Source organism: Aristolochia californica, unplaced genomic scaffold (assembly GCF_029961685.1).
Source record: "Aristolochia californica isolate CCGP_79_NKW_82.1479 unplaced genomic scaffold, dmAriCali1.0.hap1 SCAF_11, whole genome shotgun sequence".
NCBI classification, from domain to species: domain Eukaryota; kingdom Viridiplantae; phylum Streptophyta; class Magnoliopsida; order Piperales; family Aristolochiaceae; genus Aristolochia; species Aristolochia californica.
In genome coordinates this window covers 3,022,106-3,039,353 of record NW_027181782.1, presented here as the reverse complement: position 1 = coordinate 3,039,353, position 17,248 = coordinate 3,022,106, and the positions used below count along the sequence as shown (strand labels likewise).

At 37.4% G+C, this 17,248-nt stretch overlaps 1 protein-coding gene across 2 annotated transcripts; it reads right to left on the bottom strand.

Moving 5' to 3' along the window:
- Positions 1 to 7,603: 7,603 nt before the first annotated feature.
- On the bottom strand, positions 7,604 to 13,057 carry LOC137944629 (SAGA-associated factor 11-like). 2 transcript variants are annotated; one of them, XM_068790329.1, is made up of 5 exons: positions 12,972 to 13,057; positions 12,754 to 12,895; positions 9,560 to 9,749; positions 9,121 to 9,432; positions 7,604 to 8,136 (listed from the first exon to the last, which is right to left on the bottom strand). In XM_068790329.1, exons 3-5 carry the CDS (start codon positions 9,599 to 9,601, stop codon positions 7,978 to 7,980), a joined length of 513 nt encoding a protein of 170 aa, XP_068646430.1. In that variant the 5' UTR covers positions 9,602 to 9,749; positions 12,754 to 12,895; positions 12,972 to 13,057; the 3' UTR covers positions 7,604 to 7,977. The 2 variants fall into 2 exon arrangements, with proteins under 2 accessions (XP_068646430.1, XP_068646432.1); XM_068790331.1 differs by lacking the exon at positions 12,972 to 13,057 and having other exon boundaries at positions 12,754 to 12,920.
- Positions 13,058 to 17,248: the final 4,191 nt, after the last annotated feature.

Sequence of the window (17,248 nt, the reverse complement as noted above, 5' to 3'; positions counted from 1 at the left end):
TGACAGTTGGGGGTGAGAGATAGGGTGAGGAAAACTGAAGAAAGTCCCATTGTTGCCTACTTGTTTACATCCACCTGTTCAAACATCAAATGATTGGATAAGTAAACAACCAAAAGTTATAGGCATTACTTCTCCTAGGTGCAATTCCCCTTTGAAAAAAGAAATGTCCACTAACAGGTCCCACTTACGGACCTAGAGGTGGCAAAACAATCAAATGATCTTTACCACAAACAAACTCAAAGAGTAGCTACCATGCCTGAGGTGCAGCCAAAGTTCGATGTTCTTAGGCAACGACTACCATTAAGGGAACATTGAGAACAAAAAATCATTCTCCCTGTGGTGTGTGCTTATATATTATTTATAATATTTTTTTAACGCTAGGATTGATGGGGAGAGTTCTAAATCAACACAATCTTTTGAGGAGAGCAAGAGCTTGTTGCAGACAGGTAATGTGGCTCAAACTGGGTTGGTGGGTTGAAGGATAACTTGAGAAAGTTGGGTCCATAGATAGCTCTTTAAGAAACAGGTACAGTTTGGGCAGAGAAATCAAATTTTGGGGTAAGAGATAGGGTGGGGAAACTAGAGAAAGTCCCATAGTTGCCTACTTGTTTACATCCACCTGTTCAAATATCAAATGGTTGCTTGAGTAAACAAAAAAAAAAAAAAAAGCATTACTTCTCCTCAATGCAATTCCTTTTTGCAGAAAGAAATGTCCATTGCCAAGTCCACTTACAGACCTAGAGGTGGTAAAACAACCACATGATCTTTCCCACAAACCAACCAGAGGAGTAGCTCCCATATCTGAGGTTCAGCCAGAGATGGGGGACCTTGACAAATATTATTCGATCATTGAATAATTAGGTATTACACTAGGCTTAGAGAGAGTCAGAATTTATTTCATTTGTAAACTTCAGCAAAAAGAGCTTATTAGTGCAATGTCCATGAGCAAGGGTTCTTTAGCAATGAATACATTAGGGGAACATTGGGACCAAAAAATAATTATCTCCTAGCGGTGTGAGCTTATATATTATTTATAAAAAATTTTAACACTAGGAATGATGAGGAGAGTTCTAAATCACCACAATTTGTTGATAGAGTACATGAGCTTGTTGCAGACAGGTAATGTGGGTATGACTGGGTTGGTGGGTTGAAGGATAACTTAAAAAAGTTAAAAGATCTAATTAGTGTAATTTCCATGAGAAATGGTTCTTAGGCAATGACTACCATTAAGGGAACATTGAGAAGAAAAAACCATTGTCTCCCTATGGTGTATGCTTATATATTATTTATAATATTTTTATAACGGTAGGATTGATGGGGAGAATTCTAAATCAATACAATCTGTTGAGGAGAGCATGAACTTGCAGCAGACAGGTAATGTGGCTCAAACTGGGTTGGTGGGTTGAAGGATAACTTGAGAAAGTTGGGTCCATATATAGTCTTTAAGAAATAGGTACAGTTTAGGCAGAGAAATCAAATTTTGGGGTAAGAGACGGTGGGGAAAACTGGAGAAAGTCCCATAGTTGCCTGCTTGTTTACATCCACCTATTCAAATATCAAATGACTGCTTGAGTAAACAACAACAAGATAAAAGCATAACTTCTCGTCAGTACAATTCCTCTTTGTAGAAAGAAACGTCCATTGCCATGTCCCACTTACGGACCTAGAGATGGTAAATCAACCAGATGATCTTTACCACAAACCAACCCGTGGAGTAGCTCCCATGTCTGAGGTGCAACCAAAGATGGGGGACCTTGACAAATCTTTTTAGATCATTGAATAATTAGGTATTACACTAGGCTTAGAGAGAGTCAGAATTTCTTTCGTTTGTAAACTAAAGCAAAAATAGCTTATTAGTGCAATGTCCCTGAGCAAGGGTTATTAGGCAATGACTACCATTAGGGGAACATTGGGACCAAAAAATAATTATCTCCTTGTGGTGTGTCCTTATATATTATTTATAATATTATTTTAACACAAGGAATGATGGGGAGAGTTCTAAATCACCACAATTTGTTGATGGAGTGCATGAGCTTGTTGCAAACAGGTAATGTGGGTATGACAGGGTTGGTGGGTTTAAGGATAACTTGAAAAAGTTGGGTCCATTGATAGTAGTTTGATAAACAGGTACAGTCTAGGCAGAGAAATAACCAGTTGGGCTAATAGATAGGGTGGAAAAAACTGGAGAAAGTCCCATAGTTTACATCCACCAGTTCAAACATCAAATGACTGCATGAGGAAACAACCAAAAGATAAAAGCATTACTTCACCCTTTTCCAGAAAGAAATGTCCACTACTAGGTCCTTCTTCCTAACCCAGAGGTGGCAAAACAATTAGATGACCGTTACCACAAACCAACCCTTGGAGTAGCTCCCAATTCGGAGGTGCAGCCAAAGATGGGGAACCTTGACAAAAAAATTTAGATCATTGAATAAATAGCTATTACACTTGGTTTAAATAGAGTCGGAATTTCTTTCGATTTTAAACTTCAATTAAAAGTACTTATTAGTGGAATTTCCCTAAGCAAGGGTTATTAGGCAATGACAACCATTAGGGGAACAATTAGAACAAAAAATCATTGTCTCCTTGTGGTGTGTGCTTTCAATTATTTGACATATTTTTTTCACTCTAGGATTGATGGGGAGAGTTCAAAATCACTACAATGTGTTGATGGAGAGCATGAGCTTGCTGCGGACAGGTAATGTGGGTCCGACGGGATTGGTGGATTGAAGGATAACTTGAGAAAGTTGGGTCCATAGATAGTGGTTTGAGAAACAAGTACAGTCAGGGCAGAGAAATCAATAGTTGGGGTGAGAGATAGGTTGGGGAAATTCGGAGAAAGTCCAATAGTTGCCTGCTTGTCTACATCCACCGGTTCAAATATCAAATGACTGCATGAGTAAACAACCAAAAGATAAAATCATTACCTCTCCTCAGTGCAATTCTCCTTTTGATGAAAGAAATGTGCACAACCGGGTCCCACTTACTGACCTAGAGGTGGCAAAACAATCAGATGATTTTTACCACAAATTAAACTGAAGAATAGGCCCCATGTCTGAGGTGTAGCCAAAGATGGAGGACCTTGATAAATCATTTTATATCATTGAGTAATTAGGTATTACACTAGGCTTAAATAGAGTCGAAATTTCTTTCAATTGTAAACTTCAACTAAAAGAGTTTATTAGTGGAATTTCCCTAAGCAAGGGTTCTTAGGCAAAGGTTACCAGTAGGAGAACATTCAGTACAAAAATATCATTGGCTCCTTGTGGTGTGTGTTTATTAATTATTTGTTATATTTTTTTAACACTAGGATTGATAGGGAGAGTTCTAAATCACCACAATTTGTTGATGGAGAGCATGAGTTTGTTGCAGATAGGTAATGTAGGTCATACTGCACTGGTGGGTTGAAGGAAAACTTGAGAAAGTTGGGTCCATATATAGTAGTTTAAGAAACAGGTACAATCCTGGCAAAGAAATCAAAAATTGGGGTTATAGATAGGGTGGGGAAAATTGAAGAAAGTCCCATAGTTGCCTGCTTGTTTACATCTACCTATTCAAACATCAAATGACTGCATGAGTAAACAACCAAAAGATAAAAGCATTACTTCTCCTAAGTGCAATTCCCCTTTGCAGAAAGAAGTATCCACTGCTAGGTCCCACTTACGGACCTTGAGGTGGCCAAACAATCAGATGATCTTTATCAGAAACCAACCCAAGGAGTATAGCTCCCATGTCCGAGGTGCAGCCAAAGATGGGGGACCTTGAGAAATCTTTTGGATCATTGAATAATTAGGTATTACACTAGGCATAAAGAGAGTCGGAATTTCTTTCAATTTTAAACTTCAGCTAAAATAATTTATTAATGGAATTTTCCTGAGCAATGGTTTGTTGGCAATGACTAGCATTAAGGGAACATTGAGAACAAAAAATCAGTCTCCTTGTGGTGTGTGTTTATTAATTATTTTTCATATTTTTTTCACACTATGATTGATGGGGAGAGTTCTAAACTACCACAATCTGTTGATGGAGAGCATGAGCTTGTTTTAGACAGGTAATGTGGGTCAGACTAGGGTGGTGGGTTGAAGGATAACTTGAGAAAGTTGGTTCCATAGATAGTGGTTTAAGAAACAAGTATAGTCTGGGCAGAGAAAACAATAGTTGGGGTAAGAGATAGGGTGGGGAAAACCAGAGACAACCCCATAGTTGCTTGATTGTTTATATCTACTTGTTCAAACATCAAATGATTGCATGAGTAATGCTTTTATCTTTTGGTTGTTTACATTTGCAATCATTTGATGTTTGAACAGGTGGATGTAAACAAGTAGGCAACTATGAGACTTTCTTCGGTTTTCCACACCCTATCTCTCACCCCAACTGTTGATTTCTCTTCCCAGACTATACCTGTTTCTCAAACCACTATCTATGGACCCAACTTTCTCAAGTTATCCTTCAACCAACCAACCCAGTTTGACCCACATTAATGTCTGCAGCAAGCTCATGCTCTCCATCAATAGATTGTGGTGATTTAGAACTCTCTCCATCAATCCTAGTGTGAAAAAAATATGACATATAATTAATAAGCACACACCACAACAAGACAATGATTTTTTGTTCTCAATGTTCCCCTAATGATAATCATTGCCTAAGAACCCTTGTTCTGGGAAATTCCACTAATAAGATTTTTTAGCAAAAGTTTACAATCAAAAGAAATTTCAACTCTCTTTAAGTCTAGTGTAACACCTAATTATTGAATGATCATTAAAATATTTGTCAAGGTCCTCCATCTTTGGCTGCACCTCAGACATGGGAGTTACTCCTCAGGTTGGTATGTGGTAAAGATCATCTGATTGTTTTGCAACCTTTGGGTCCGTAAGTGGGACCTGCCAGTTGACATTTCTTTCTACAAAGGGGAATTGCACAAAGGAGAAGTGATGCATTTATATTTTGGTTGTTTGCTCATGCAGTCATTTGATGTTTAAACAGGTAGATGTAAACAAGCAGGTAACTATGGGACTTTCTCCGTTTTTCCCAACCCTATCTCTCACCCCAACTATTCATTTCTCTACCTTGATTATACCTGTTTCTCAAACTACTATCTATGGACCCAACTTTCTCAAGTTATCCTTCAACCCACCAACCCAGTCTGACCTACATTACTTGTCTGCAGAAAGCTCATGCTCTCCCTCAACAAATTGTGGTGATTTAGAACTCTCTCCATCAATCTTAGTGTGAGGAAAAATGACATATAATTAATAAGCACACACCACAAGGAGATAATGATTTTTGTTCTCAATGTTCCCCTAATGGAAGTCATTGCCTAAGAACCCTTGCTCAGAAAAATTCCACTAATAAGATCTTTTAGCTGAAGTATACAATCGAAAAAAATTCCAACTCTCTTTAAGCCTAGTGTAATACCTAATTACTCAATGATCTAAAAAGATTTGTCAAGGTCCCCCATCTTTGGCTGCACCTCAGACGTGGGAGCCACCCCTCAGGTTAATTTTTGGTAAAGATCATCTGATTGTTTTGCCACCTCTAGGTCTGTAAGTGGGACCTAGCTATGCACGTTTCTTTCTGCAAAAGAGAATTGCATTAAGGAGAAGTAATCTTTTGGTTGTTTGCTCATGCAGTCATTTGATGTTTGAACATGTGGATGTAAACAAGCAGGCAACAATGGGACTTTCTCCGGTTTTCCCCAAGCTATCTCTCACCCCAATTATTGATTTCTCTACCCAGATTGTACCTATTTCTCAAACCATTATCTATGGACCCAACTTTCTCAAGTCATCCTTCAACCCACCAATCCCATCTGACCCACATTACTTGTCTGTAGCAAGCTCATGCTCTCCATCAACAAATTGTGGTGATTTATAACTCTCGCCATCAATCCTAGTGTGAAAAAAATATGACATTTAATTAATAAACACACACCACAAGGAGACGATGATTTTTTGTTCTCAATGTTTTCCTAATGGTAGTCATTGCCTAAGAACCCTTGCTCTGGAAAATTCCACTAACAAGCTCTTTTAGCTAAAGTTTACGATCGAAAAAAAATTCGACTCTCTTTAAGCCTAGTGTAATACCTAATTATTCAATGGTCTCAAAAAATTTGTCAAAGTCCTTCATCTTTGGTTGCACCTCAGACAAGGGAGCTAATCCTTGGGTTGGTTAGTGGTAAAGATCATCTGGTTGTTTTGCCACCTCTAGGTCCGTAAGTGCGACCTGGATGTGGACATTTCTTTCTGCTACGGGGAATTGCACTGAGGAGAAGTAATGCTTTTATCTTTTGGTTGTGTACTCATACAATCATTTGATGTTTGAATAGGTGGAAGTAAATAAGCAGGCAACTATGGGACTTTCTCCGGTTTTCCCCACCCTATCTCTTACCCCAATTGTTGATTTCTCTGCCCAGACTATACCTATTTCTCAAACCACTATCTATGGACCCAACTTTCTCAAGTTATCCTTCAACCCACCAATCCAGTTTGACCCACATTACCTGTCTACAGCAAGCTCATGCTCTCCATTAATGGATTGTGGTGATTTAGAACTCCCGCCATCAGTCCTAGTGCGAAAAAAATATGACATAATTAATAAGAACACACTACATGGAGACAACGATTTTTTGTTCTCAATGTTCCCCTAATGGTAGTCATTGCCTAAGAGCCCTTGCTATGAGAAATTCCATTAATAAGCTCTTTTACTTGAAGTTTACAATCAAAAGAAATTTCAACTCTATTTAAGCCTAGTGTAATACCTAATTATTCAATGATCTCAAAAGATTTGTCAAGGTCCTCCATCTTTGGCTAATCCTCATACATGGGAGTTACTTCTCGAGTTGGTTTGTGGTAAAGATTATTTGATTGTTTTGCCACCTCTAGGTCCGTAAGTGGAACCTGGCAGTGGACATTTCTTTCTGCAAAAGGGAATTGCACTGAGAAGTAATGCTTTTATATTTTTGTTGTTTTCTCATGCGATCATTTGTTGTTTGAACATGTGGATTTAAACAAGCATTCAACTATAAATCTTTCTCCGGTTTTCCCCACCCAATCTCTCACCCAACTGTTGATTTCGCTGCCCAATTTGTTTCTGTTTCGCAAACCACTATCTATGGACCTAACTTTCTCAAGTTATCCTTCAACCCACATTACCTGTCTGCGGCAAGCTCATACTTTCCATTAACAGAATGTGATGATTTAAAACTTTCCCCCCATCTTCCTTTCCTTAAACCCATGTGTTTGCCCATTTGTTGGCTTCTATTGGATTTTGATCATTAAAAAATGGTCAAATTAAAATCAACATATTGTAAAACACAAAGATGCGACGTATGAACCCCCGAAATATGATTTACATACTGACACACTACACAGGATTTTAATACTTCACTATAGCAACATCCTTACCTGTGATGCAGTTAGCTTATATTGGAAATTTAAAGAATGAGATGAGTTGATGTGTTCAAACAAGCTTGGTTTTGGTTTAAGATAGATGTTGGATCAACCCAAAACTACAGGCATTTTCATGTCAAAGTCGAAGAATCCTCAATTTAGCATCTTCCATCTAAGAATTGTGAAGTTGACATCAATTAATCTTTGATCAATTAATTTTCCTAACATTTTCATTTCCCACTTTAAGTGTCAAAGACTGTTCAACCCAATGCATCAATGGGATTTGCCACATTTCTTCTACCGTTAGGATCATGAAACAAAACACATTAAATAATCTAAAACACATGTTCTTATCTTACAACAATGATTTATCAGAATAAACTATTGAGAGCAAATTGATTGTAAGAACTTCGAAACCAACCACAGACAAATTCCATGCACTCAAACCTTGTTTTCTTTCCGCCAACTAGTAAGCAGGAGACCCATTCTTCGAGTCTGTACTAGTGGTTGAGTCATGAGCTCAGAGCCTCAGACAGATTATATACAAGCAACAACCTGGAATGATTTGAAGAAACCTTTGCAAAAAATCTCATTGTTCATCAAACCCACCTTCATTAGAATATTCATCCACCCCATTGGCTCTGTTGGAATTGGAATAAGGAGGGTAGAGCGAGATAGGACTGCTACGAGAGTGCCGGGTTTGTGATGCTGTACTGCTTCTTGTTGCTTTCAACCGAGCCTTCCGACCCTGAAAAACAATTTGGTGTTCAGAATTCTTAAAACACAAAAGTAGATCAAGACAAGAATTTGGGATTGTAGAGATATATTCCCTCAAAAACACATTGAACTGTTATTAAGACATGAAAAATTACAAGCAGGTTCTTAGAATAATCACAAAAGTATGAATCAGTATAGCTACTTTAAGGAACCACCACATGAGCAAGGAGGTAAAACTCATACAAAGGTCACTTGCGCGCATAACATGTCTCCATTTGGAGGTCATTGAATCCCTTATGCAACTCATGCCTAGAAATTAACATTTGGAAACTCTTATCCACCTTGTCAATGACCCCCAACTAAATGGTGCATAGACTAACTAGTAGCTCATTTTTATAAGCATTGTCCAACTATGCTGGGCCAAATCTTCGTCCATTCTGCTCTATTATTACTAACTCCATTATCAGCCAGTGATCTTCAAGTCTTATACCACCTCTACCACCCATGTTATTTCTGTCTTCCTATAATCTCTTGTTTAACCTTCAACCCTAACATCCGATCTAACTAGAGTACGAATGGATCTTCTTCAAGAAAACCAAACCATCTGAAAGGACTCTTTGTATAATTTCACTTTCATCCTTTTCGGCATACACCAAATTGTCAAGCACCACTGACATTATTAGTCTGCAAGGTATAAAGTGTTTATTACATTATTTACATTTCAAAGTTTCTTCATTTTAAATGACAGCACTTCAATAGCCTGCAAACATATGACACATTTTCTTCAATTTATCCATTTAAAATTAAAGGTCATAAGATCCAGTCTTCGATCTGATAGCAGAGTATTGATTAGGATGAAGAAAACCAATGGTTCAATAACTAATATTGTTTATGAAACTGGCTTTTCTTGAGTGGCTTAACTCCAATTACTCACCTGCAGATCTAGAAGAAAAAGACCAAAGGCAAATTGAAAAAAAAATCAAATAATTCAAGAGAATGTATTTTGAAAACCAACCTTTCCCATGCACTTCTCAAGATGGGGGGCAAACCTTCCTGCCATAATAGAACGTCCACAGTTCATGCACTCAAATATCTCACTGGCAACAGCTGGATGTGTTTGCCCGAATATGTCAACCACATACTTGCTATTTGTTTCACTGCCATTGCTTGGATCTGCAACCCTAACTCGAGCTTGTGCTGACAACCTCAATTCTTCTTCCTCTTCTTCCAAATTGCGATCAAGCCCAAGTCTAGCAATTCGATGGCACTCCGATGCAATGTCAACAATTATGGAGTCCAGAAGATCCCCAAAGAAATGAGATGATAACTACAAGAAGAAAAACAGAAAATAAATAAATAAAGAGATACAACTGCATATAAATGAGTGGATGCTTCACACATATTTACAAAATCTTAAGAGCTAAATAAAAAATGAAAGCATACCAAAAACTTACTTGAGAATCAGGAGATGCATACTCATCATTTGGTGCTGACATGTATACAAGTGTCTATCAGACAGTGCCTGCTGACTTCTTTTTTCTTTTTCCTCTTTTTGAAAAGTAAATTCTTGCTGATCTTTGATGGGGTGCTCTTGCCGTGTACAATCAAAACATCTGTCTGACGCCCGTATTTTAGTAACTCGTTCTATGGGGAAACATGAGAATGAAGACATGAATGGATCAGCTTGAAAGTTCAAAAGGTTGGTAAAGCATACAGAGACAAGAAAGTTCACATATGAATTGACTATTGGGACCTAAACACCACAAAATATAAAACATATATGGTAAAATAACTGGTCCCATTAACAGTTCCAGAAGACCCCATTCTAAGTTATAAGCAACTATATTTAAGAGCAGGTAATGAATAAACTGATTCATGCAAAGCCACATTATTTCAACTCATAAAATTTTTGAGAAATATAAAAATTCATTTTTTTAGAGGCAATAAAAAGCATTGATTCAAGATAAAATGGGGAGGAAGCCTCCCGAATGAGAGCCTGGTGGTTAGCTTAGCCATCTCTTACACTGGAGGCAGCCAAGTGAAGACCTGGTGGAGCATGTAATTACAATACAGAGCAATGGAAACCTGATCTGGTATTCCCTCAAAGTAATGTTCTAGCAACATGAAGGGATAGAATTATTTTTCACCCGGCTAATTGCCACCTTATGATTGCCTTCAACCACTCAAGGCAGTGAGAGAATGAGTCCACAAAATGTTTAGCACAATTGAGAAGGCCAGTAACTCCACTTTATAGAGCTGATAGACCTGATGATTTTATAGTAAGGGGAGGGCATCGGATCAGATTTCACGGGGAACCCATCCCAACCAAACCCAATCCAAAAACCCTATGTTTGGGTTTCAGGTTTCCCTCCGCGGGTTGGGAACGGGGCAGGAAAAAAAACCGCAGGGTTTCAGGTCGGGGATGGGTTTTCCCAAACCCGACCCACAGGGACGAGACGGGGATATAAAATACGATAGGAAGGGTCGGAGATGGATTGGGTTGGGGATGGGGTGGGGATGGGATGGGGATGGATTGGCTTTATAGGGATGAGGCGGGGATGGATCAGGTTTATAGGGAACAAAGCGGGGATGGTGATCGGATCGGGTTTGACGTTTCTTTTTTTTTTGGGTTCAAGTTTCGGGGTCCAAGTCCAGGACAAGTTCAGGTTTCGGGAAACCCGACCCCAACCTAACCCGTGCCCACCCCTACTTATAGTTGTTAAGGAATAGTCCCACATGGATTAGTGAATACAAAGATTTTGAGTTTATTAGTTAGGAAAGAGGTTTCCTAAGGTGGCTAGTCATTTTGGGATGGGCCTTGGACCCAACTTAACATGGTATCAGAGCAGGTACTCATATGTGGGCCTGCACCTAAACTATCTACTTGTAGAGCCACAAAAATAAGGCCTACACCTAAACTATCTACTTGTATAGCCACAAAAATAAGGCCTACACCTAAACTATCCACTTGTAGAGCTACAAAAGAGGGCCTACACCTAAACTACCTACTCCTAAAATTATCTACCTGTAGAGCCACAAAAAGAAGGTCTACACGTGAGGGGGAGTGTTAAGGAATAGTCTCACATGGACTAGTGAGTACAGAGATCTTGAGTTTATTAGTTGGGAAAGAGGTTTCCTAAGGTGGCTAGTCATTTTGGGATGGGTCTTAGACCCAACTTAACAATAGTATCCAGTAGAAATCCCACCCATTAAAACAAGGAGAAACCTGAATCTTTTCACTCATTATTACTTGAAAGTAAGTGATACTCTTCTTTCAGGGAGATCCTCGACAACATCATTGACAGAAGTGAACTAGTTTAGAAGCATAAATTTTATCTGTTTCTGTAGAAACAGGAAAAAAGGGAAAACACAGTAACAAGAAATTCTACAGGTTCACTTCATATTCAAATACCTAAAAAGCATCCCATAGATAACATTTAGAATGTGAATAGACATCCAACATCACAAGTTATGAGAATGGATATACCAACATCACATGTGCATAAAAAAGCAAAGATGCAATTCACACATGCTGCATAATATATGCAAAAAGTATTTAACAAGACGTCCAGAAATCAAACTGAGGCTAAATAAATAGTCTTATCCACAAAATCTTGCTGTCAGATTCCAAAAGATGAGAAAATAGTCAGAGTCTCGATTGAATCTTCAGATTTCTAAACTCAGTCTCGTCCAAGGAGAGCAAAAACGCAGGCAAGAAATGCAACGAAACAAAAGCATGAAAATAAGATTAACCTTGTTAAACTCAAACCAAGCTATTTAACTAAACTTAGTAAGCCAACAATTAAAGCTAAGAAAGGACTTGGGCCAACAACCCTACTAGTCTCTGCCTTTCATCTGATTTCCTTCTCTAAACCGCAACCTATTGTTTTCTGGTTCTATCATCCCCTCCTAAATAACAATGAAATTGTCACTTCCGAAGGGGAATGGAACAGTATCTGAATATCTGCACATATTTTGGGTTCAGAGGGAATTGAAAAGGGGAATTTCAAGTGTCCTTCAGAAATTTAGTTATCTTATTAATAAAGTGAAAGAGCCATCTCTGCAAATTCTTTAAATCATTCTAACAAGGAAGTGATCGACAAGCAGTTTTTTGCTGCCAGAGGATGGAACATGGGAATTCGGAAAGAGATTTCACATTGGAATTGGAGATAAACGGGCTTCAACAACAAATGTAAGTGATATCTTTACCAATTAAATTAGGACCATTAAAACAGACTTCCATTATCAAGCAGTGAAATAAAGCTGAAATTAGGACCAATTAAAAAGGACCATTAAATTAGGGCCGAAATGGCTCTTTTGCTAACAGGTGAAATTAAGTATATGACGTGATAAAATAAGAAATGGGGAGTGCTTAAAATCTATCGTAGAAGAATCCCTGCAACTATTTCCCTTAGACAAGGTCCCTAGCTCGAACTACCAATTTTCCACCATTCCTGCCATAAGTTTTATCTATCCCTTAATTTACAGTCCATTTACTAAATTCCAAGAACAACAATCAAAGAAATCCTGATCTTACAGTCTTCTGAACAGAATTCCTAAACCAAGAATTAAGAATATTCTCCTCTCCAGGAGACAAGAACTTTCGAATAAGAAGAGAGAACTGTAAAATTGAAAGCCCAGAATGTACCCGCCAGGATAACAAGGAATAATCGACGCCGGCATTCAGCACATTCGCAATCTGTAGCCTTCTCCGTCGATTACTCAGCAAGAAGTGGTAGAGCGTCGCATTTCGCTTATCTATAGTCTTGATCGAAATCTTTGATCAGCAACTACAACAGAAAGAAAAAGAAACCATCACCGACAGCTCTGCAGCGATAAAGAGAGAAAAGTTTCAAGAGATCTCACCGATGATGGATGCGGGTTTACAATGTCTTCGATTCCAAAGATCGAAAGTCGAAAGAATCTTTATAAGGAATATTGGTATATTTTTCTAATTGTCATATTTTTCTCACCGATGATGAATAAATCATTTATTCTTTAGAGTACCGTGTGTTTTTCCCTAATTTGAAATGAATCCAAGATTTATTATGAATTTATTTTTTGAAATCAAGCTATTAAGGATTATTTGAGCTGCTATTACATTGAGTAGGTTTTTTGGATTGGAGTTCCTATATTTTTATTCTTGATTGTAAATTATGCTTATTGAAGAAGCTTTTAAATGTGTTGAAGTTTAAGCAAACAACCCTTGCAAGAACCGGTCAAACCTTGTGTAGGTACGACCATCCTCTTTTCAATTTTATGGAGCAAAGCAGGTTTAGCTGAGGAGAAAAGGTCGAGAGCCGATGTTTGTTGTTGTATGACCCATAAGACCTTGTGAAGGTAGGCAATGTTGGAAATCCCTATGTGGATCTAGCCTAGTGTGCCTAATGAGTTGTTGCAAATCCCTGTATGAGACTAGGCTTGTGTAGCCTACTTAGATACTAGAAAATTCTAAGTTGTGTGCCTAGGTTTTTGTTGTAAATTTATGTAATGGCTTACGTTATAAATTAGCCATTGTGGTAAATTAAATGGCGTAAATACCTGTATAGACAACATTGGTTGGTAACCCTACATAGTAAAACTCCAAGGTACAAAACATCTTGGGAGTGGATTAGCAGTTCGTAGAAAGGATTGTGAACTACTATAAATGGCTTCATGTTTCTTGTATGTTTATTGCTTAAGCTATTACTTGTGCCTAAACTTTGATTGTAAAATAAAGTTTTCACATTAATTTTTTAAAAGTATACACATACATGAACTTAATTAAAAGGAAATAAAAAATTAGCAAAACAGTGAACAAACCTATTCACCTCCCCCCTATAGGTTTATTCTTCACTGAATCTAACAAGTGGTACCAGAGCCAATGTACTCTATAAGTCTAGTGTTAGGTTGAGTCTTAAAGATCCTAAGTGGGGAATTAGGTCAATAATAACTTGGCCGTTATTATGTTAGGAAAGAGAAGATATGGTAGCATAGGAGAGCCTACATTCTTGGAGGGACATGACCCTTTCGCCTCTAATGTTTGATGGGACCAAATAACAATATCGAAAACATAGAATGAAAGTCTTCATTCAATCAGAAAACCTTGACATGTAGGAATCCATTTGTGAGGGACCCAAATCCTATCTCAAAATTGGATGATAAACTGATCCCCAAACCTGTTTGTAAATGGGACAATGTGGACATTGCCTAAGTAAATGATAATATCATGGCCATGGGCAATTGCTTAAAACATTCAACAATGATATAGTTGATTCAATGTCATCTTGTAAATCAACTAAAAAAATTTGGGACAAATTAAAGTTAAAATAGTATAGGAACATGGAGTGCAACTCTTCTCACTCTGAGTGCTCATCCATGCACTTATGCTTAATTGGTAATATCATCTCAGATGAAGATGATGAGATTAAGAATGAGAATGCTGAAGAAGTTGACTTGGGTGAACTACTAACCTTGTTAGATGCATCAATCATTGTTATCGAGAGAACAACCCCAAAAAGACAAAAAACTTAGTTTGCAACTCATTAAGTTAGAAAAGGATTTTGAAATCTTAAGAGAAGAAAGTTTCTTAAGGTCTAGAGAGTTCAAGAAAGAAAATGACATGCTTAATTCCAAGTGTGTTAAACTAAATGTCTTAGAAGACTTGAGAGTCATATATGAAAATTTATGTGAGAAGATATTGGAGTTCTAAGAAGAAAATGAACTCTTAAAATCCCAAAAATAGTGGGCTGAGAGAAGATAAAAAAAAAAAAGAGCATTGGGGGTGCTCATTAGATGAAGTTGGTAGTGACCAGAGGTCTTCTCATGGTTTTTTATGTCACTATTGTAGATATGATGGACACTATACATTTGAATGTTCAATTAGAAAACCGATCTTAATGAGGTGAAACAAGTTAGGAGGTCCAAGAGTATCCAAAACTTGTTTTAAATAATGCGGGCTATGAGACCCAATCAAATTTGGTGCCTAGGTTCACATGATCACCATGAATGATAAGTGTGGCCGAACTCAAGCTAAGATAAAAAGTAGTTTGAAAACCGTTACTAGATTGAGGTGTTTGGGTGTGAAAATCTGAATGGGCAAAGCAAGCCAATTTGGGAGACATTGACCTGTTTCATATGGCCCTAGACCATGGATTGTAGTGATGATGAGAGGAGTGAGACTATATATATTGAAATTAACTAACCCTCCTCAACTAATGCATATGATTTCTCCTTTACTTGAGTTGATCTACATAGAGAAATCAATGAACAATATTTGAAAATGAAGAATAATATTGGAGATTCTAAGGGACTCATCCACTCCATAGTAAGTAGTGTCACCAAGTTAGAAGTTTAGCACACTTAAATTTGAAATCCATTAAATTTGAGAAATTTGACCAATTGGATGATGGTCATCTTGAAGACAACTACCAGACCACACAGAAGTGTTTCGTAAGGTATATGAACTATCAGATGAACCATTACAAAAAAACGGAGGGTGGGAATATTTTTTCCATTTTACATAAGATTAATATGGCGTCGCCTTGCAATTTATTCAACACATCAACTCTTAACATAACTATTTGAAGAAAAATCTCAGTTAAATAATTGGAGTAATTATATTTTTTGATAGATAACCATATAAATCCACCAAAAGCAAATATTGCATCAGTATGTGACAATTATGATTCTTTAATCCCTATACGTTTGGGGGATCCACCTTAGACATGCTGCGATATATTTGAAGCGACTCTATCTAGAAACTTAATGTTATAAAGCTATGTATAAAATCATTTTTCTCCTGCTTTTCACTGATCAAACTGTAGAGAATACCAGATAGAGAAGAAAAATCTTTTCATATTTACATTGATGGAGACGAGCTCAATTTATAGATTACAGGAAAGATTAATCCTAAGAGAAGATAAACATTAAAGTGAGGATAAGATTTATCCTTGAGAGTAAGATACGTATCTGTTCTATCCTTTATCTCTACCACACACCATATTGTTCTTCTTCAAGGCCAACAAGAAATCAATTAGATCAGTAAGTTTGATTTTAGCCATGTCCTGAAGCACAAGCAAGGAAAAAAGTAAAACCAGTGTAAAGAGTTCTTAGGTGTGACATTGAGGAGTTTGGCCATCACAAAGGTCAAGACGAGAATAAAACGAAACCTTGGAACTCTATTATTACATAAGCACTTACCTGATTTCATGAGCAAACAAAAAAATCTCGTCCTCCATTACCTATCCTCCTCTCCCTTGTCCATCCTCCCAGAACAGATAGAAAATTACAGTGCCATACAATGGAATTACGACCTGGCTGATAGGGCGAGATCACCTGTCTTGGACAACTAGGTTTTGACCCACTTCAAGTTACAGATGTATAATCTGAACAAGAGAAGGAATTTAACTGAACCAGGTTTATTTGACCAGTCTTATGTGGGTTTTGTGACGCTGCTTATAATTCCAAGGAGTTCAGTTTCCATTAGCTAAAAAAGTAAAATTATCCACTGAAAGCAGCATTTTTCTAAGATTACAAAAAGATGAGATGGAAGATAGATGGTCAAGGAAATCATGGTCCTAACTCTAAATATAAAGGTTAGTTGGGGTTGATCTCCATGATCTTTGTTATAAATCCAAGTTAGATTGTATGAAATATTTGGTGATTTTACCACTAAAGGACATTCATACAGGAACATAAGATCCTACTAAACTCGCCGTTAAGTACGTGGAGATATAAATTTGGTCGAACCAGTCCAAATTTGAGGGGCACAGGTTTAAGACAGCTTATGAAACTCATTTCCCATTTCTGAATCAAGTTTAAAATCCATAACCCAAATTTGATAGGCACGAGTATGATTCATAGTACTACAAAAAAAACATATCTATTGGCATAAAAATGTGAGAATTGAATACCAAGTTCAGCTTAGCCTTGACAACTAAGTCCAGTTATTTAACAAGACTCATTAGGTTAAACTCACTAGGTCTTAGTGTCAAACCCAAACCCAAACTCAGATAATTAAAATGTTCAAGAGTATAAGTCCCAATCAGTCTTACTTCCAACTCAAGCAAGGTTTAACTCAAATTAAAGGGTCAGATAACAGGGTTGAACCTAATTTAATCACCCCTATTTGAAATAAAAAAATATCTCATGCTTCTGTTAGA

Excerpts from the sequence above, each read along its gene's own strand:
- LOC137944629 (XM_068790329.1), bottom strand. The coding sequence starts at position 9,601 with ATGTCAGCACCAAATGATGAGTATGCATCTCCTGATTCTCAA. Across the intron at positions 9,433-9,559 it reads ATGCATCTCCTGATTCTCAA|TTATCATCTCATTTCTTTGG; the intron begins GTAAGTTTTTGG and ends TTCTTCTTGTAG. Across the intron at positions 8,137-9,120 it reads TTGAGAAGTGCATGGGAAAG|GGTCGGAAGGCTCGGTTGAA; the intron begins GTTGGTTTTCAA and ends ATTGTTTTTCAG.